This window comes from Podarcis tiliguerta (assembly GCF_965153285.1).
Source record: "Podarcis tiliguerta genome assembly, chromosome: 1".
In the NCBI taxonomy this organism is placed as follows: Eukaryota; Metazoa; Chordata; class Lepidosauria; order Squamata; family Lacertidae; genus Podarcis; species Podarcis tiliguerta.
The window spans coordinates 40,805,754-40,827,683 of record NC_139534.1 but is presented as its reverse complement, the minus strand read 5'-3'; the positions used below and the strand labels follow the sequence as shown (position 1 = coordinate 40,827,683).

Here is a 21,930-nt window from a genome sequence, read left to right as displayed (position 1 = left end):
CATTTAGGTTCTTTTTACTGTACCACTTCATGGATTTTCCTAACTCCTCAATTAGTAATTTACCTACCTCCAGATTGTGACTCAAGGCACAAATGAGGCCCTGTGGCTGGATCTGGAAAGCCATTACACCGGATGATAGATGAATAATATTTTGAAGACGCCTTTGGAATTCTGGATAGATTTGGGTCTGTATAGTTGGTGTAATACAACCCAAATCTTTCAGCAAAGCCCACTGCCCATTCAAAATTATCCATCAGGCTCCATACAGTGTAGCCTCGCAGATCAACACCATCAAGTACAATTCCTGTTAGGGTGGTGGGGGGGGAAGAGTTTTAAAATGCAGCCCTATATATGCTTACACTCTACTTTAATGATCAACAGGGAGTGAAAACCAAAGACCCCTTATTAACACTAGGTGCTTTACAAAGTATGCATTCCTAACAAAGATTGGCTGCACCTTAAAAATCCCAAATTCCTTTTGTATCCACAATCTGGATGATCAAAAAGTCGTCAATGGATTTTCTCTCACATCTTCATATTTACTGGCGATGACAATAATGAAACCAGATAGTGGTAACCATTTTAGAGGACTTAAACCGGAGTAAGAATATGCTCTTGTGTCAATGGGAATTAAGCAACATATTCTGCCTTGATTCTGCAGACTAGTCTTTCACCCCTGAAGTCAATAGAAAGTGGAAGTCCTGGGGCAGCTCCAGAAGACATGTTAACTCCCACACTAGAAACCAGTCTTGCTTTCTGCCTAGCCCTATGCAGATACAGCCACAGAAGGGCCTTACCACCAACTCTGTTGCAAGGAATGCAGGGCAGGGCAGAGGATCACAGATCAATTTAAATCCATGGGTCACAAACATTTGGAGGGTGATTTGGAACCATGCGGAGGGGAAACCACGTACCTTTTAAAGCTTCATTGATGTAGCTCCTTAAGTAGTGTATTCTCCAAGTATCATTGAAGCCCCCGTCTATACGCTCTGAAATCCCATTCTCGGTCACATAAATAGGTGGGTCATTGTATTCTTCCTTGATCCACTTCAGGAGCCTCCTGAAGCCGAAAGGGGTCACCTTCAACCAAAAGGAACCAGAGCCCAGCCAGCTGCGGTCTGTTATAGAGGCAACACCCCTGCAAAAAAGAACATGATAATAATGTGGGAAAAGGTTATTTGTATTGATCCATTAAAGTCAGCTAGACATCAATCATGAAGACTGGTCAGCAGTAACCTCTTTTGTTGGGGGCTTAAGTGTGATGCAGTGTGCAATGCACTGGGTTTAGAGAGGAAAATGGGTGCTCAGCCTTAAAACTTTCTAGTAGATCACCAACTTTATGCCCTCCAGATGTTTTGGTATACAATTTCCATCACCTGCAGCCAGCCCAACCAAGATTATTAGGCACAGAGTGAAAGCACAGATTCCAGAAAAGTATGCATGCTTTGATGCAGTATGAAGTCATGCTCACACCTTACCTATCAGCATCGTAGGATGTAAAGAGAGAAGAATAGTTTAAGTTGGATGCCAATACTGTTGTATAGTGGTTCAAACCAAAGAAGTCAAAGGTGCCTTTAATCCTCTGCTTTTCACTTTCAGTAAATTCAGGGAGTCTGCAACACACACAAAATGGGAGAGAGGCTCACATAGATGCATTTAACAAAAGGGAAAGCTTCAATTATCATTATACTTACTTTTTCAAAGAATAGGGCACTGTCATTCAGAGCAAAAGTATTGTTTTTAAAAGCAACAGCTGGTAGCTGGAAATTTTAACATGAACAGTAATGATGTCCACATGTACTTCACCTTATTCAAAGAGCAGGTACTCTAAAAGACTAGTTCCCTGCTTTGTCTCAATCATCACCCTTTCCTGCTCCCTTGCTGTACTACAGTATTACAGGCTCTGAACATACCCTGGATGGAGGAGAAGGAACCTTCAAGATAGGGTGGTTCTGTTTCAAGGGGAGTTTACCCACAACTGTGCTTTAGCTGCTGATTGCCTGCGGCATTAAGTGAAGAGGGCAGTGCACATCAGGAGGAAAACAGCAGCAGAGGAAAACTACTTTGGGGAGGGTAGATTTGTTCTTGGACACAGCCAGGGTGGCCCTTCAAAATGTGTAGTTTATTTTTATTTCAACAATTTAGATAGAATTGCTTCTAAGTGACATGAGCCAACAGTATGGACCGCCCGTGGTTGTGGTCCAGCTGCTGCACTTAGTCCTGCCAGAGACTTACCTTGATTGGCCGGCACTTCTCTCTTGTATCCTCCTTTTCATCACCTCGCTATAATCACCGTTTCTGAAGATAGGGTGAGCAAACCAACCAGCAAAGAACTACAACAGGGAAATAAAAAGGGATGCTTATTAAGCAACGCTTTGGCAACAGAAGAAGAGGAGTTTGGATTTGATATCCTGCTTTATCACTACCTGAAGGAGTCTCAAAGCGGCTAACATTCTCCTTTCCCTTCCTCCCCCACAACAAACACTCTGTGAGGTGAGTGGGGCTGAGAGATTTCAGAGAAGTGTGACTAGCCCAAGGTCACCCAACAGCTGCATGTGGAGGAGCGGAGACGCAAACCCGGTTCCCCAGATTGTGAGACTACCACTCTTAGCCACTACACCACACTGGCTCTCCAGGTCTCTTGGCTGAACCAATAGTTACCAGTTCGTCAGACTGATCCAAAAGGCAAAGTCTCATCCCTGTCTCCAAGTGTCTGTTTTTAAAGGGTAGTGCAACACCCCCCAAGGTATCCAAACAATGGCAGCTGACTGGTCAGGATCGTGGCGAACATTATGATTTGAGTGTTCAGATGAAATATGGTGCCCAAGGATCAACACCTTGTGTCCTTTAGAAGGATTGACATCCTGTTTTGCTGAGTCTCTGAAGCAGACTTAAGGGCATAATACAAGAGCCTACTTGAGGAGGCTAAAGGCCCACCTAGTCCAGCACTCTGTCCCCATAGAAGCCCCAAAGGGAAACCTGTGAGCAGAACCTGAGGGCAACAGCACTCTTCCCAGCAACTGGTACACAGAAGTTTACTGTGGAGTCATCACATTACCTGGACATATCTCCTGGCAGCGTCAAGGTCCTCTTGCTTGGCGGGGTTCTTGGGTTCAGCCCACTCTACACTGATGGAAAGAGAGATCAATCCTCCTTGCTTTGGGCGGTATGTTTCATTGTAAAGATGCCAGACTTCTGCGTGGGCCTTGATCAAGTTGTGGCCCACTATGTAAGGGGCTCGGCCTGGTCTGGCAGAGATGCCTAAGAAGACAAGATAATTGGAAGTGCGTTACTCTGCAGCACTGGACTCAGCTGAAGCAGCAATTAATGGTGCATTTTGATAGCGTTTCTCAATAGTTCTAGGCAATTTGCTTTCAACCAGGAGACACCTTCAAGAAAGGCATCAGATTGTCTCCCACTTTCACTGGGCATCTATCACAAAGCTGTGTTCTCACAAATAACCACACAAGGTCAGATCATCAGTGTCCTTTGGTTCTGCAGAGCATTGCTCTTGCCAACAAGAACCTACACCTTACCTGGAGCTGAGACTCCATAACCGTAACCAATGTTAGCAATGGCATAGGGCTCATTCAGGGTTATCCAGAATTTCACCTTCTCTCCAAATCTTTGGAAAAGGATCTCTGCGTAATCTTTAAATTTCTGGATTATAGTCTCATTTTCCCACCCTCCAACATCTTGAAGGGCCTGAGGGAGGTCCCAGTGGTATATAGTTACCTAGAGATGGAGACAAGACATTCACAAACACCTGCCATTTTGTCAAAATAACCAACCACTTGATTGTAGTAGGAAACAGGGGCAATGCAATTGGGGGGGGGCATGCAAAAGTAAAGCTAAATGTGAAGTTTGTCCATTATTTAACTATTAGGCACAGTCAGCCATTTTATGTAGATCTACCACATGTAACTCGACAACAATTCCTGGATTGTGATGGTCAGAAAGCAAACTAGTTCCAGAAAACACGTGAGGATTAACAACACCTTTTACAAGGCTATCAAGACTTTGAATGTAGCATTTTCAGTTCTCCCTTTTCCACCTTTCCCTGAACCCTCATTCAGTCAAAGAAAGTGAGAATCAAGAAAGGAGAACAATATGGGATGTACTTTCAAAAGTTCTTGCGGCATGACCTGGAAGGTGTAACACAGATGGGACCTGCCATGCCTAATGGTGTCCAGAAAAAGGCTACAGTCTGGGAGCGGACAATGAATTCCTGATAAAAGTTTATTCTACTTCCTTGTGGATACTTGGAAGAAATCCAATGCAGAAACTTAGATTTCTGGAGCAAAGACGCTGCATTCTCTGCTCTCTTAGAAACCATGGCAGATTTCATAATTGTTAAGTCCTATATAAATACCCTGAGCCCACATTATCTTCTGCACAAGTTTAAAATATGTAGAGCTTATAAGTGACTCCTCTGATTAGAATATGGCAGCATGCATTTGTGTCAGCCTCTATGAAATGGTCTCTGACCATTTAACACAAGCTAATTGAAGATGTCTGAGAATTGAAGATATTGCCAGGTTCTACAGTGAACACTGATAAACATAATCTAATTAAAAATCAGACTGATAACGTATGTTACACCTGTTCCCCTGCGTGCAGAACTCCAATCATTTACCTGAGGCTGGATATTGGCTGCAAGGAGAGCATCCACAAGCCTTTCATAGTATTTCAGGCCAGCTTCATTTATGTACTTGGTGGTCCCATCGGGAAGAATGCGCGTCCAGGAGATGGAAAAGCGATAATGAGTCACCTGGAGGTCCTTCAGAATAGCCAAGTCTGCCTCCATCTTGTGGTAGCTGTCGCAAGCTACATCTCCATTTTCATCGTTGCTGATTTTCAAAGGCGTATGTGCAAACTGGTCCCAAATGCTGAGACCTTTCCCATCCGCTCTCCATGCCCCTTCAATCTTTAAGGAAACAAACAATTCTCACATTTGTATCCCAGTTCAAGGCAACATACATGCCCCAGCCTCAGTTTTTATCCTCACAACAACCTTGTGGAAGTAGGTTGGGCTGAGAGCGACTAGGCAAAGGTTGCCCAGTGAGCTTCACGGCTGAGTAGGAATCTGAACCAGGGTCTCGCCAACCTTAGTCCACCATTTTAATCCAGGCTTCCCCAACAGGGTGCCCTCCAGATGTTTTGGACTACAACATCCTCAGCCACAAGCTGACTGGCCAATGGTCAGGGATGCTGGGAATTGTAGACCAAAACATCTGGAGGGCAACAGCTGGGGGAGAGGAGGCAGCTCTAACCACTACAGCACCCTGGCTCTCACCTTAGTGATTCACCATGATCAAAGTCCCCAAGCCTGACAGCATTCAGCTTGCTTAGTTGGCATATTATTCACAAAATGAAGGTTTAGAATAGCTTCCACAAACAAGCAACAGTCTAGCAATAGACTACCTAAACCTGGAGTTTCATTCATGTGGTCTGTGGCATGACGGCAAATCTGTGGTTGAAGACTAGCACATCCATGCCATTAAATCCTTATTTGCATGTGGCCAGCATGACTAAGCCGCTTCTGGCGAATCAGAGCAGCGCATGGAACCGCTGTTTACCTTCCCGCCGGAGCGGTACCTATTTATCTACTTGCGCTTTGACGTGCTTTTGAATTGCTAGGTTGGCAGGAGCAGGGACCGAGCAACGGGTCCTAGGCTCTGTGGTTTAACCCACAACGCCACCCACGTCCCTCTATATTTATAGATTACAGAATTCAAATTTCAGTACAATAAAATATGACAGGTAAGGAACAAAAGAAGCAATTAAACTGCAATTAAGTATCATACAGCATCTAGCACAGTGCATTGCAATTGCCACCAGAAGCAGAAAAATCATTAAGCTGCTCTGTGATTTTCAAGTGGTCTGGTTGGTGGGGACCAACTGGCCTAACCTGATATGCTGATGATGCCACACTCCAATAAAAGTTCTCCGGAAATTCTCCATAAAGGAATTCTTCCTCTTTTGGCAGAGGGATTCCATTCTGACGTATGATTCCAGCATAATATATCGCTGAACGTTTTGGAGTTCTTGGCCTGTTCGGATTTTCAAAATCAACCTGGTGAAGGCCGAATCTTGGCTCGTAACCATTTAACCATTCAAAATTATCCATGAAAGACCAAGCAACATAGCCACGAACGTTCACGCCGTCCAGCTTGTAGGCTAAAAGAGAAAGAAACACTTGCTTAACAATGTAACGATGAGCAAGACAGCAGAATTGGTGGGAAAATACACTAATTGCCCATTGTATGTTCACATGCATATTAACAGCCAATCCTTGCCAATTCACAAGTCCCACTGACTTACTCCCTTTCCACAAGCATTATTTATTTATTAAAATCACATACCACCTTTTCCTCCCAGTACAAGAGCAGGAGATGGGTGCTGACAAGCAAAATAATAATAATAATAGTAATAATAAATGTAAAGAATTTGTACAATACAGTGGTACCTCGGGTTGCATACGCTTCAGGTTAAATACGCTTCAGGTTACAGACTCCGCTAACCCAGAAATAGTACCTCAGGTTAAGAACTTTACCTCAAGATGAGAACAGAAATCGTGCTGCGGCGGCGCGACGGTGGCAGCAGGAGGCCCCATTAGCTAAAGTGCTGCTTCAGGTTAAGAACAGTTTCAGGTTAAGAACGGACCTCTGGAACGAATTAAGTACTTAACCCAAGGTACCACTGTATTTCGTTTCAGCTCTTACTTCATACTCATGCATTTTCAAGGATAGCAAATCCCCAAACCAGGCTTTACTAAAAACCTTATGAATTATATACTTTAGGAAAGATAAAAAAATATATTTATTATAACTATAATTTAAAACCATTATCAAGAAAGGAAAGAAAAAAGGACTTCTGCATACTTTACTGACATTTTGTACTTATTAAAACGCTATTGACTGTGACACAAAGGCTGAGGATGACCAGACTATTTAATGCATGTAGCAGAAACAACCCTCACGTGTAGCTGTTTGGATAATCCACGGTTTGAGGCCTGTAGCCAGACATTTTGTAGAGAAAAGAGGGAGGCCTGAGGGGTCCAGAATAGTTTCAGAGCAATCAGAATATAAATACAAGTAGCCTAATATGTTTAAAGCTATTTAATTGGGTTCAGTGTAAAAACATGGGCGTGTAAAGTAAATTTCAGAAGGAGCACAACCTTGATTGATCCAGACTCTAGCATGAAGGGCTATAACCCTTTTTACCACCCACCTTCTCTTGTACTCTGGATCAATACCCTTGATCTAGCAATATACTTTAAAAAACCCAATCACATAACTGGTAATGGTGTGACCAGTGTGTTGTCTAATTTGGCACTCACAGAGTTCTTTTAATGATGCCTTGTGGCGTATAAGCATTTTGTGCTGACTCTGCACAGTTTGGGAACGACTGATCTAGAATCTAAAACTAAAACTAGTCTACACAGACCTCTAACTGATTATTTAGCTGATTACATTGAGCAAACTTCTATTTTTACCCAGTATCTTAAAACTTAAAACTAGGGACACGGGTGGCGCTGTGGGTTAAACCAAAGAGCCTAGGACTTGCCAATCAGAAGGTTGGCAGTTCAAATCCCCGCAACGGGGTGAGCTCCAGTTGCTTGGTCCCTGCTCCTGCCAACCTAGCAGTTCGAAAGCATGTCAAAGTGCAAGTAGATAAATAGGTACTGCTCTGGCGGGAAGGTAAACGGCATTTCCGTGCACTGCTCTGGTTCGCCAGAAGCGGCTTTGTCATCCTGGCCACATGACCCAGAAGCTGTACGCCGACTCCCTTGGCCAATAAAGCAAGATGAACGCCGCAACCCCAGAGTCAGTCACAACTGGACCTAATGGTCAGGGGTCCCTTTACCTTTACTTATCTTAAAACTAGACCACCTCAACCTATTGGGTTATTACAACATCTTTACCTTTCAAAACTTCATCAATGTGTGTTTTGTAATAGAAGATCCTGCTGGTGTCATCAACATCAGACTTGGCTTTTAGCCCAACCCCGTTCTCAGTAATGTAAATGGGAGGATTGCTATATTCCTCTTTGATCCAGTTTAGCAGCCTACGCAGCCCCCAGGGCACTGCCCGCATATTTTCCATTGCTGAGCTAGGCCAAGAAGGGTCAATCTCCAATACTCGTTCTTGATCATACTCGTAAGAATATGGTTTCAGCCTGGTGGTGCTGTGCTTTATAATTCCGGCAGTGTAATAATTCAGGCAGAAGACATCGGCTGTGCCCCTGATATAATCTTTTTCTTCTTGTGTGAAACCTGGAAGCCGGGAAGATGGTAGTTTCTGTAGTTCACTCCTGTTCCCTACTTTCCACTTCATTGCATCTGGGTAATCGCCGTTTTTAAAAATTGGGTGTGCAAACCACCCTCCCATGAACTGCAGGTAGCGATCAGCAGCTTCTACATCCCGAGGATCGTCTAGTGTCTTTGGCTCAACCCAATCCATGTTGAGACTCAGAGAAATCACACCTTTCTGACTCTCTCTGTATTTCTGGTCATATGTGTGGTAAACTCTTGCATGGGCCTTTAGTATTGCATGAGTAACACTGTAGGATGCATTGCCCGGGTTATCTTTTACATTTGGTGGGAATAATCCCGTATCGTAGCCTAGCACAGAGATGGCAATAGGTTCGTTGAAAGTAATCCAGAACTTGACCCTGTCTCCAAATGCCTGAAAACAAAAGTCTGCAAAACTATCAAACAGTTCAACCATCACAGGGTTTTCCCAGCCACCAATGTCTTGTAGAGCTTGGGGCAGATCCCAGTGGTGGAGAGTGACCATTGGTGTGATATTCCGGGCCAGCAAACCATCAATCAGCCGGTTGTAATAATCGACACCATAGTTATTTATAGAATGGTTTCTTCCATTTGGAAAGATCCGAGGCCACGCCAGGGAGAAGCGATAGGTGTTTACCCTTAAGGCTCTCAGCAGATAAAGATCTTCATCTACTTTATTGTAGCTGTCGCAAGCTATATCTCCTGTATCATTGTTCTTAACATTCCCTGGGACGTGGGTAAAATTATCCCAGACGCTAGGTCCCTTCCCATCTGCATCCCAACCTCCTTCAGTTTGGTAGGCAGCAGAAGAAACACCCCACAGAAAATCTTCTGGGAAGGTGCCATAAAAATACGTGTCTCTTTCCAAATCAGTCTGTTTTGAAAATTTCTCCCAAACCACCTTTGCCTTTGAAGGAACTTCAGAAGCTGGTAAACTAGGCAGCCGTGGAGGTATGGAAACATCCTTTCTGAGCGGCTGGATAAATTTTCTTGAGACCGTGCTAGGAAATCCATTATTTTCAATAACGGTGGAGAAGAAATAGGCAGATTCTTTGGGTGTCCTTTGTCTGTTTGCATCTTCAAAATTCACTTGGTGTAAGCCGAACCTTTGACTGTAGCCTGCTGGGCCTTCAAAGCCATCAATCAATGATCGGGCAATGTATGCTTGAACATCAACTTCATCTTGCTTTATAGCTGTCAATGAAGGAGATAGAATTTAGTTAAGATTTTTAATCATTTGTTTAAATACATAGCACAACCACAACTACCCTCTTCTCTCAGCATTGCAGCAACGGCATGAATTTTCAGAGGGTAGCCCATATAGTCCCAGGTCAGTGCAAACTATTATTGCTATTCATCTGCACATTTAAATTTCCTTTTAAAGTCATTTGCATGTAAGAGACAATATACAAAATGGCATAGGGAAGTGATAATGCACTTAAGCAGTTCAAGGACTTTGGCCGGTTCACACATGCATCCTCATTTTTACTCAACTATACAGTACTTGGCTATACAGTACCTGGAAGAATACTTCCAGATGTATAAATTAGCAGACAATCATTTCTATTTGGCTTTGAGCAGCAAGTGGAGCAGCAAATCTTTTCCAGACGTCTGGAATCTACGTGGCATTCTGTAGCCAGGTGTGCAGTTCTTTTCCCCAGCTCTACATTAAAAGGTAAAGGTAAAGGACCCCTGACAGTTAAGTCCAGTCGTAGGGGTTGTAGCTCTCATCTCACTTTACTGGCCGAGGGAGCCGATGTTTGTCCGCAGAAAGTTTTTCTGGGTCATGTGGCCAACATGACTAAGTTGCTCTGGCGAAACCAGAGCAGCGCCGGAAACACCGTTTACATTGCCGCTGGAGCAGTACCTATTTATCTACTTGCATTCTGACGTGCTTTCGAACTGCTAGGTGGGCAGGAGCTGGGACCGAGCAACAGGAGCTCACCCTGTCGCGGGGATTCGAACTGCCGACCTTCCTATCAGCAAGCCCAAGGCTCAGTGGTTTAGACCACCGCGCCACCCGCATCCCAGCTCTACATTAGGATCATGTTTATATATTCCCTCCTCACTTACAGCACTGCAGATTGTGTATTCTTTCCCAGCCACCACACCTGCAATTTAATGGCAGGGGAAGGAGTGAGAGAGAGAAAAGAACCAGATATAAGACAATTCTTTTTGGAGGGGAAAGGGTTGAAGCGACAAAACTGGTTCCTAGGGGGAAGAGATGAACCACAGAGGCTACAACAATCTAAATAGCACATAATTGGCCAAACAATTTGCTAACAGCTGCGCGATAGGTCATCTATCTATATCTTGGGGAAATTGTGCAACTGTTCCAGTGTGTTAAAAAACAACAACTACTGGCCAGATTTTCTGAGCTCTGAAAGCAAAAAACAATAACAACAACAACAACAACAACACACACACACACACACACACACACACAAAAGGAAGGTAATGGGAAATGTGGGAAGAGGGTGTATTGATCACTATGTCATGCAGATGACATAAGTACATGTAAATTCCACAGTAAATGTCCAAGGTTGAAGGAGCCTGACTCTTGAAAAGCCTTGTGAGTGAAGCAATGTGAAAATTCTGTCTGTGGCATGCAATCTTTGACGGCTCACTCCTATCAGTAAATTAATACAGGAGTGACCAAAAAGTAATGAAGATGCAAGGTGTCAACTAGTGTTCTCATGTTCAGGCATTCAGGGGTTACAAACTAGGCATTCCTTGATGTCCTTTATCGTGGGGTGACAAAATATACTCTGGCTGGGATGAATGCATTAATTACATCGTTTTCCCACCAGGCTCAACTCATAAGAGCATCCAGACCTGTTTGGAGGTGCAGAGCAAAACAGTTCTGCATCTTCTAAGCAGGCAGGACAAAACGTGATAGCTAAGCAAGTCTCAGGTGCTGTCCTCCAAGCCAACCTAGGTAAGCAACCTGTGTATTTCATATACTGCATTTAAGCTGTTTTTTAACACTGTATGCCTATTACCCGGCAAAACTGTTATTTTGAGGACATTTAATTAAAGTATTAAATTTGCTTCCGATTAGTTAGGTCAGTGTCTCAAACCATTTTTAAACAAACGAAAACCATCACATTTAAAAAGTGATGTTTGCATGCCATTTTCACACGGTGAACATATCTACTCATTCCATTCCTTTCCCCACTGGGACAGGGCATGATATTTACCGTATGCTGGAGATTGACAGGAATGTGATAAGATCTTGGAGGATATTGTGTTGAAAGGGAACAGGGGGCTAAGTCAATAAACTTGACTTCATCCTTACAGGTTTACTTTCAATTCCCTTTTGCATGCCTGTTCCCCTCCCCAATTCATAACAGCCCCTTGTACCTTTCAAAGCCTCGTTGATATAAAGCCGGTAGTAATCCACTCTCACGGTGTCGTTAACAAGATCGCCTCCCTCATCTGTCGGCGCGCCATTGTCTGCTATATAAATCGGAACCCTTGTTGTCCCAGTATATTCTTTGGACACAAACAGCAGCAGTCTCCTCAGCCCCCAAGGCACGGCATAGAGCCAAGGTGCGGCTGTCTGCGGCCAAGAAGGATCTACATGTTGGGAAAAGTCTCCGATATCCTCATAGGTTGGAGCGCAGCTATGATTCACTGGAGCACTGATGAGCCTGGAAGTGTAGTGGGAAAGGCCAAAGAAGTCAGCCGTCCCCTTCACTTGCTGCTTCTCCTCATCGGTGAACCCGGGGAGCTTGGCAACGGGAGTTGAGCACTGCTGGTTCTTCTCCTGGATATGCGATTTCAGGACTTCTGGGTAATCGCCGTTGACGAATATCGGGTGAGCAAACCAGCCCAACATGAAGTGCAAGTAGCGTTCTGCCGCTCTCACATCCTCAGCACTGCTTGGGGTCTTGGGTTCAGCCCAGTCTGAATTCAATACTATTCCCACCTTCCCATGCTGTTCAGGGCGGTACTGGGTATCATAAACATGCCAGGCTCGAGAATGAGCTTTGAGAATAACATGAGCCACCTTTTTTTATGAGAAGGAAGGAAAAAGTATTATTCCACTGAGTATAACTCACTGGTAGAGCACACCATTTTCATGAAGCAAGTGCCAAGTTCAGCCCCCACATCTCATCCTTTACATGATCTATATACAGTGGTATCTCGGGTTACATACGCTTCAGGTTACAGACTCTGCTAACCCAAAAATAGTACCTTGGGTTAAGAACTTTGCTTCAGGATGAGAACAGAAATCGTGCTCCAGTGGCGCAGCAGCAGCAGGAGGCCCCATTAGCTAAAGTGGTGCTTCAGGTTAAGAATGGACCTCCGGAACGAATTAAGTACTTAACCCGAGGTACCACTGTAAATGCTAGGGAAGGCCTCTGCTTGAGACTTTGGAGAACTGGTTTCAACTGCAGCAGAGAAGGGTAGCCAATGTGGATTCCCTCCAGATGTTGTTGGACTCCCAATAGGCCCAGTCAGCATGGCCAAAGGTCAGGAATGGGGAGGTGGAGTTGTAGCTCAACAACATCTGAAGGTACAACATTGGACTATGCCTCGGCTCGCTGGACCAAGTAGAAAGACAGGTTTATACCTAAACACCATTGATATTTGCAGCCCAGTACATTTCCTCATAACATTCAAATTAAATTTGAGGGGCCCAGGCTCCAAACCCCACACCTCAAGGCTTATAGAGATCAGATAATTATAGCAGCTTTTTGTCATACCTGAGCTCAAAATCAAGTTTGCACCACGTTATAAGGAACACTTACTACAGTTTGCAATGCAGGAAACAGTTCCTTCAAAAGCAAGAGAACTACCTTCTCACTCATTTGCTTGTGCTGAAACATTTCCAGTCCCCAACATCTGAAAACATGGCTGTAGCATATAGCATTGTAGTATCAATAAAAGTATCTGTCCTAAACTGGTTTCAATTCCAGTCCGCTAAGGATTCCATTTCTTCCCCCAACTCCTTTCTTTTGGAAGCCAAAGCGTTACAACAACTAAATCTAAATTAGCCTATATTCCAAGTAACTGGTAACATAATATACGCTCATGTGGCAGAAACTATTCCCAGAGCAGGCTAATCCAGGTCTGTCTACAGGCTGATACATGTGCTGCAAGTATTCAGAAACTGTCCATCAGCCAGTCTCATGGCAGGACAGCCACATGATGGATAGCTGTGTGGTATTTGTAAGGCAACTGAAAAATCCCTGGGATTCTTCCCTGAAGATGTCCTGACATCTACCCAATTATCTGTTTTGAGGTATGGTTACGAAATCCTCACAAATCTGCCAGGAAATATCAAATGTGCCAGTTGTTCTCATTGTACTACCTGCTTATACATTTGTTTTAGAAGTTCATTATAAGATACCAGATATTTGGAAATCTTTGCCAACCCCTTTTAATCTTTTAAAACCCCTTGAAGCCCAATACCCTAATAAAACTCTTTTCTTCCTCCTTATACCTAAGTGGTGCACAAACATTCTGATACACTGCTCAACTGCACTATGCTGTCAGGTGTGGATGCAGAGAAAAATTACTTCTGCTGATCCAAGAGATTCCTAGTCTACTTGCAGATATGGGTTTAAAGATGCTTGTTTGGACAACCACTTCTGAATATAAAGGTAAAAGGCCCCCTGACCATTAAGTCCAGTCATGGACAACTCTGGGGTTGCGGCGTTCATCTTGCTTTCTTGGACCAGGGAGCCGGCGTACAGCTTCCGGGTCATGTGGCCAGCATGACTAAGCCGCTTCTGGCGAACCAGAGCAGCGCACGGAAACGCCGTTTACCTTCCCGCAAGAGCGGTACCTATTTATCTACTTGCACTTTGACGTGCTTTCAAACTGCTAGGTGGGCAGGAGAAGGGACTGAGCAACCGGAGCTCACCCTGTCGCGGGGATTCGAACCGCTGACCTTCTGATCAGCAAGTCCTAGGCTCTGTGGTTTAACCCACAGCACCACCCGTGTCCCACTTCTGAATATATAGGATGCCAAATATACAGTGGCCCCTATCAGGAGCGAGATAATGGGTTGTTGTTCTTTCACAGTGCATGAAAATGCTTCTGAGGGTCCCTTCCAATGTTACACAACCAGTGTCTCTCTAACCACACTGCGGCCACTTCCAATACTACTCTGTAGTGCCAGAAGTAACATGCAAGGAGTTTGTTCTATGCTGTGACACCTTTCCCTGTCAGTATTGTTCCAAGCCCTGGGAGGGACAATTCTCTGACATGGGAAGAAGCCAAATGGCATAAAAGCCATGAGAGTACAGCTTCCGTGCCACCACAGTTCCATTGGCAGAGACGCTTCTCTGGAATGTATCATGTCAATACCATTAAGGTAGGCAAGAAAGCCAAAGAGAGCCATTTCAGAATGAAAAGGGCACAAATCCAGCCAATTTCAATCTGATGTTTAGGTCAAAACATCTGGGGGTACATAGCCATCCTCTGAACAAGAACAGTGACCAACTGAAGAGTCAACTGCATGCTCACACACTTGCTGCAAGATTGTTGCTATTATAGGTTAAGAACACGGTAGCTTGACCAGACTTAAAAGACTCATCTGCCCATTGACTCCATTCATGCCCTCTGGCAAAATCAGATATGGGGCTAAGTCTGGTAAGAGAAGAACTAGCCACAGACTAGGAGGCAACGGTCCACCTTTTCTATTTGGAGAGTCAACACAACCCATAAAATTAGGCCCAAGCTGCTGCACTTGTTGTCAGTACCTGATAGGATGCCACAGCTGCATCAGTAATTCCTGGAGGATGCTGCCCAGTGCCATAGCCAGCGTAGCTAATGACCCAGGGTTCGTGGAAGGTAATCCAGAATTTAACACGATCCCCAAAAGTAGCAAAGCAGAACTCTGCATATTCTGCAAAGGCAGTGACGATGCTCTCGTTTTGCCAGCCACCAAGATCCTGCAGAGCTCGTGGCAGGTCCCAGTGGAACAAGGTCACCACGGGCTCAATATTTGAATCCAGCAAGCTGTCTATCAGTTTGTTGTAGTAATCTACGCCTTGAGGGTTCAAGCTGCTCTTACTCCCATTGGCAAAAACCCTAGGCCAGGATATAGAAAATTTATAAATATTTGGGCGAAGGCCTCTAAGGAGATAAACGTCATAATCTAGCTTGTGGTAGCTATCGCATGCGACATCGGCTGTTTGATTCATGTGGGCATGGCCCTGGTGCCCGTATTGGTCCCAAATGCTCTCTCCTTTCCCACCCTCTCTCCAGGCTCCTTCCACATTGAAGGAACCTGTCGATGTGCCCCAGAGAAAACTGTTAGGGAAAAGGTCAAGCAAAAAGGAGTCTCTCTCCAGCTCAGGTTGGCTGGCAAATCTTTCCCAAACTGCTTGATAGGATGAAAGTGGAGCAGTAGTAGGTATCAGGGTTTCCTTTGCCTTTGGTTGGCCGGCCGGATTTCCTGTGTACAAGCTAAAAAAAAGGAAAGAGAGAATATGTCAAGAATTTAGGCACCAGGCATAAACATTCCTCTTCTCCCAGGCCTCTGGCTAATTAAACAATATATGGCCTTTCAAAATAGGGGAGGGGGTCATTGTTTTATTTGTTACTATGTTGTGTATTTTTGTATTGTAAACTACCCTGTGATCTTCAGAGCAAGGGCAGAACAGAAATGCAGTAAGTTAAATAAATAAATCAAACTTTTATTATCATAAAATTTTTATTCAGGATGGATAAGCATTCAAATCAGGCTGAAATTAGAGATTTCAAATATCGTGGGTATCAAACCTACAAAAATTTATCCAGTTTTTTTGGTTTTTTTTAATATGGCAAGCCTAAATCTGTATAACAATTATCATCTATATGTATATAGATTAGCGATGGGGAATCATAGGCTTTGGGACTAATTGTGAACTGCTGGACCTCTCTATGTGACCCTCAGGATTCTCCCCTGCTCTCTGCACCCTCCTCAATGGCTTTCACATGGCTAGACTGTGTCCTTGAACTGTGATAATGTCTCTTGCCTTCTTGGATAGAGAAATAGGTGGAACCTCTGGCTTTCTGTAGCTGGAACGTAGCAACATTAGAGTCACATTGATTGCTCCACTCAATTTTAGCTCTGTCCCCGCCCACTACCACCACTGCCATGTGGCTCCCAGAAGGTTGCTCACGACAGAAGGTGGTCCTTATCCCTGAATAAAAGAAACTCTAACTATTCAGCTAAACATACAGCAAGCCAAGATTCATAAAGCCTGCTAGTCTATGTTCCATATCTATATGACACAGCTGAAACCTTATTTGCTATATCCTGATTAAATATTCATATACCAAGTGCTTTTTGTAGTAAAAAAAAAAAGCTGGGACTCATACCTTGATAAAAATGACATTGGTTCCAGCACAAAATGGCTGCCAATGTTAGCATACCATAGAGTACCATCATTGGAATTTACCTCTATATTAGACACTTGTATACACATGCACACACGTATGCATGCAGAAACACACACATACACACACAAATATATTCCTGTGTAAGGACTTCAGTCTTAATTATGCAAGTAGCACAGCTTCATAACCAAACTAATTTAACATTAAAAATAAACATTTTGTACCAAATTGCTTGAACGGACGAGCTGTTCATGACACAATTCACATCATACCCTATTGCCCATGCTTGAACTTCAGAAATGGCTGGAAATAGAGGGGCGGGGGGAGGGGGATGAAGGAAGAGAAGAGAAGTTTATCAGCACAATGGAAAAGGGCAGACATTAGGCCAGTAACATCCTGTGCTATAGTCCTTTTTCAGTGAAGCCCCACTTCCTGTAAATAGTACAAGGTCTCTCTCATACAGTAAGAGTGGGGACAGGCGGTAGTGGGGAGAGACTTGGCTCATTTCTACCAGGAGCTCTGCATTCAGTATTGTGGGCCCAAGGGAAGTACTTTACCACTTTTTTTTTTCCCCCTTCACTTTTTTTTTCTTTCCTTTTTTTTTGTGGGTGCGGGTGTTGACTGAATGTATAAATGTTCTGTGTGTTTTTTTTGTATAAGTTTGTGTTATGTATGACATGTATGGAAAAACTCAATAAAAAGGTTAAAAAAAAAAAAAAGTATTGTGGGCCCAATTCTGTGGAACTTTCTCACAACAGATCAGATAGCAGCCCCCTCCCCCCACCCAGGCAAAATTGGTGAAGGAAAATTTTTCATTTCAGCAGGTGCTTAAAGTAGCTTTTCTGATTTTACTGTTAACTTTAACCAATTCTATGCTCAGTAAATCTTTTGTAACTTTATTGTATACCACTTGGAGACCATGCTATTAGGTGATATATAAAGGGTTGAAATAAATACATACATATACGGACCACAGCCTAGCCTGTATTGTATTTCACACCCACACATCCAAAATACCACACAGGCAAGCCACAAGACCACAGTTCCTTCCTACAGAAGACACTTACCACTGAAAATGGAAGCCACTGTTGCAAATCGGTTTTCTTGCAAGGATGAACACTCATGGAACTTGAGACTAAAGAGCAAAATACCCATATTGTTCGTCCCCATATGCTATAAGAGAAAAAGCAAAGCAAAATGCATGGGTTATATCAAGGAGGACTGTCAAAACTGTGTGGCATCACCTCCTATGTCCATCTATAACAGATAGCACCCATATAGAACACTTGGTACAATTGCTAAGAATTACCTGTAGCTCATGCAGGAACTTTTGGAAAGCTGCTTCACTTTCACAGTTGTACTGAAGGTTGAGAGAGAGAAAGTCTAGAGAGTCCTGGAATCAAAACAGAGCATTGTCACAGAGAGATATAGCATTTATAATAACTGAAGTTACACTTTAGACAGCAGCAACATCTATTATTATTACTTTATACTTGGAACCAGAGTTCCTCTATTGACATTCTTCCTTATTTTCTAGGTGGGATTCAATTGGGCAAGAGTTTGGCTAGCACAATGGGGCTCCTACCTCCTCTCCCCAAGTCCCTAAAATCTGCTCAGGGGAGGGTGTTGCGAGGACACCCAGAAAAGCACACAAGAGTAGGGGGGGGTCATTCCATCTGACTACCCGAAATGCTCTCCCTAACGGAATGACTGACATAGTGCGCCATAAATTACATAACAATTAACTCCGCCTCATTCTCAAATAAAGAATCATTGATGTATCACCAATTTTCTTGGAGAGCTCTTTAACTGAAGTTTCATGGGGTGAGGGATAAGAGAAATTCTGAATCATCGTGCATGTCATGCTTCTGGTTTTTCACATGTAAAATGCCATTTTGAAAAATAATGAAAGGTTGGTAAATGATCTTTAAGAGCGATAGATTAAAATAGTTAAAATAGATATATTTTAACTATATATGAAAATAGTTAAAACAGATATATTTTCACGATATATGAAAATGAAGAATGGGTCTGTGGGTTGATATTTTCAGGGAATACCTCTGGTTATTATGAGGTAAAAATGTAAATAAAGGATCGCTGGACGGTTAAGTCCAGTCAAAGGCGACTATGGAGTGCAGCGCTCATCTCACTTTTCAGGCCGAGGGAGCCAGCGTTTGTCCACAGACAGCTTTCTGGGTCATGTGGCCAGCATGACTAAACCGCTACTGGCGCAACGGAACACCGTGGTGGAGACCAGAGCATACGGAAATGCCGCTTACCTTCCCACCGCAGTGCTACCTACTTATCTGCTTGCACTGGTATGCTTTCAAACTGCTGGGTTGGCAAAAACTGGGATAGAGCAATGGGAGTTCACCCTGTTGGGCAGATTTGAACCACTTACTTTCTGATTAGCAAACCCAAGAGGCTTAGTAGTTTAGGCCACAGCAGCACTCACACCCCCTAATTATGAGAAAGTGACAACTATGTATCTATCTAGAAAGAGGCAACTCTGCTTTGGCAAATAACTTCCAGAGAGTTGTAACTTGCCCAGGGAGCTTATGGGGAAGAACAGTTAAGATATCTTATAAAACAAGCAAATAAACAAGCCACTGATATGCCTACCCTTCATTCATTTGTCTAACCCCCTTTTATAACCATCTAAGAGGCAATGGGTTTCACAAAAGAATTACACATTGAAATAATTTCTTTCCTCTGGATTTACTGGATATGCTGTTGTAAGACTCCCAAGAAAATAAAAGGCATCACCAGAATTGAAGTCAATAAAGATCTTGCTGACACCAGCCCAGCATCACTAACATCTAGTGAAATGGACACTTTCCCATCTGTAAATGAGAGAAAAAATATGTTGTCAATTTTATTTTCAAAATTTCAATGCAAGGAGGGGGGGGGGGAAGGAAAGGGAATACTTTCACTAGAAGCAATCTCCAGGAATTCCTTTATAGTTTTCTCATTATATACTGTATTGGCCTGAATACAAGCCTCACTTTCCCCCCAAATTCTGACTGTGAAAAGTGCGGCTTAAATTCACGACCTTACAAAAATGAGCTTTTACGATATCGCTGCTGAAACAGACATACGGTAAAACGGTATGGGCATGAGTGCCTGCGGAATTTTAAGGGAGAGGCTTATATTCAGGTATTATCTTTTTTCCTTGAGTGTGGCTTATATTCGGGCCAATGCGGTAGTGACATCAACATTCATGTGCTTTACAAACTGATCTCTGCCCCAAGAAGCTTACATTCTAAGGTTGGTGGAGTATGCTGCATGTAATATATCCAAGTAATGTGTGTTAATCTGAATGAACTTCTGTTTATTATCATGAGGAGGACAAGAAGTTCTTTGCACTTAAGCCTTAATGGAAAAAGTGTGGGCTGAGAGATTTGAATGAAGATATTGTTCTGATTTTAGCTGTGATCTCTCCGCGTCATTCTTAAATATTATAAGGCTCCTTGGCCCATTTGTTCAGCAGACAAGAAATAATTTTGGCAGGAGTCTTAGAAAGATAGCGCAGGACAATGACTGGGCCCATCTAAGAGGCCTGGTGGGCAAGACAGAAGAAGTCAAAGGATTTTTTTTCTTAAGTGAAAGACGTCCCTCCCCTCCCAGTTATGTTGTTGGAGTGCAAGATAGCGATCAGAACTTCCAAGGCCTGTGCAGTATCAGTACGTGCATAGAAGTCAGTCTTCCATATGCACTTAATTCTCATGCACACCCCATACGCATAGTGCATGTTACATTATCCAGAGGAGCCACATCTCATGTTCCCTCCTCCCTACCCTTTTCTTTACCTTCTGCTGCGTATTTTTCATGGTAGATTTCATAAGCTTTCTCATGTGCTGAAGCTAGCACCTGCAAAGGGAGGGCCAGCGGATCTCCATGAGGCAAGCGCTCCACGTCCTCAGGCAGGCTGCCAAAAGTGAGCCAGGTGTCCACCAAGTCACCAAAAGATGCAAAGGAAAATTCTGCATATTCCACGAAAAGGTCGGTGAAAGTCACAGATTTGCTCAAAGCAAGCCGGGTCTCCAAAGACTTCGGCATACGTTTCTGATGTAGAATTAAAACCGGTTCGATGTCAGCCGCTTTGATAGTTCTCAGAAGTTGTTTGTAGCATTCAACGTTCGTCCGGTTGGGGTTTCGGGCATTTGCCTCTGGAAGGATGCGAGTCCAAGGCAAGAAGACTTTAAAATGGGTCACGCCACTTGCACGGAGCTCAGCGAAGTACGGCGGCAGAGAAGGGAAGGAAGGCCCATCGCAAAGATAGTTTGACTGTCCCGTTGCAGAATTGAGAGGTTCTCTTAGAAGTCCACTTTGGAAGTTTAAATTACTTACTAAGTCATCGCTGAGAGGGCCGGCGACTAAAATAAATTTCTGAGTAAGATCCCAGCCTACTCCAAAGCAAAGCAAAGGAAACAGAAAAACCAAACACACCTTGTACACCAGTGCCATATCTGCTAATGCAATGGTGGAAGAACTTGTGCCACTCTTATACTACATCAGAGATAATATAATTAACAACTTGTGCAATCACGAAGATGCAAAGTTCCCTAACTTCAACGTACACAAAGATAAGACAATCAAAGGTTTAAGTCCCACTGAAGGTGCTATTATTAATGAATCATATGCAGAGTATTGAAGAAATGAAGTTGCTGGGCTTAACAATACAGATATTGAATGCAGATATTGGAAAAGTCCATTTAGTTAACCAGAAGATACTAAAATGCAGGGCTCCCAAATCTAAGCTGCTAACACAAGTGCAGAGAATTGGAAGGAAAATAGTTAACGTCCCCCTCCATAAAAAAAACTTGTTTTCTACCCAAAGTTTATTCCGAGATCAGAATAAGAAAATAGTAAAAAACAGGATGCAGAAACTCTTAAACACAGAATAGACAGCATGTCAACTATGATTATAGTGTGGGCTTGTCTTCCATTTTAAATTAAGAACAGGAACTGGCACTGGTGGGGCGGGGGGGGGGGGATGACGACAAGGGACCCTTCCTCCTGTGCCTTTTTCTCACCCCAAGTTACTGCCACCCAGATACTTTGGGAGCAAATAGCTGGGGGTGAGGATTGTGGTCAGGAAAACAGCATGTGTGGGAAGTCAGACCTGCCCTTGCATGCCATGGCCTGCATTCCCATCCCTGTATCACTCCTCTTTCTTTGAATAAAACCAAGTGCAGGCCTGGGATAGAGCCTCACGTGCCAAATGTATCATCTACTCATGGTCTTAATGTGTTTCTGTGTGAGGGTGAAATCATCATATTCATACCAAGTCC

The 21,930-nt window shown here is 43.5% G+C and overlaps 1 protein-coding gene across 1 annotated transcript in view; it reads right to left on the bottom strand.

Annotated features, from left to right (window-relative positions):
• LCT (lactase) overlaps nt 1–21,930 on the bottom strand; it is a 23,450-nt gene extending 1,520 nt beyond the window's left edge. The window contains exons 1-16 of the mRNA XM_083405087.1: nt 20,446–21,930; nt 19,403–19,479; nt 17,946–18,029; nt 17,704–17,809; nt 16,861–16,939; nt 15,013–15,721; nt 11,660–12,308; nt 7,928–9,490; nt 5,912–6,180; nt 4,637–4,927; nt 3,537–3,735; nt 3,059–3,261; nt 2,236–2,333; nt 1,479–1,613; nt 915–1,138; nt 68–304 (exon numbers count right to left, since the gene is read on the bottom strand). Coding sequence (XP_083261213.1) covers nt 68–304; nt 915–1,138; nt 1,479–1,613; nt 2,236–2,333; nt 3,059–3,261; nt 3,537–3,735; nt 4,637–4,927; nt 5,912–6,180; nt 7,928–9,490; nt 11,660–12,308; nt 15,013–15,721; nt 16,861–16,939; nt 17,704–17,809; nt 17,946–18,029; nt 19,403–19,479; nt 20,446–21,103 — 5,581 coding nt within the window. The 5' untranslated portion in view covers nt 21,104–21,930. The remainder of the gene's footprint in view (nt 1–67; nt 305–914; nt 1,139–1,478; nt 1,614–2,235; nt 2,334–3,058; nt 3,262–3,536; nt 3,736–4,636; nt 4,928–5,911; nt 6,181–7,927; nt 9,491–11,659; nt 12,309–15,012; nt 15,722–16,860; nt 16,940–17,703; nt 17,810–17,945; nt 18,030–19,402; nt 19,480–20,445) is intronic.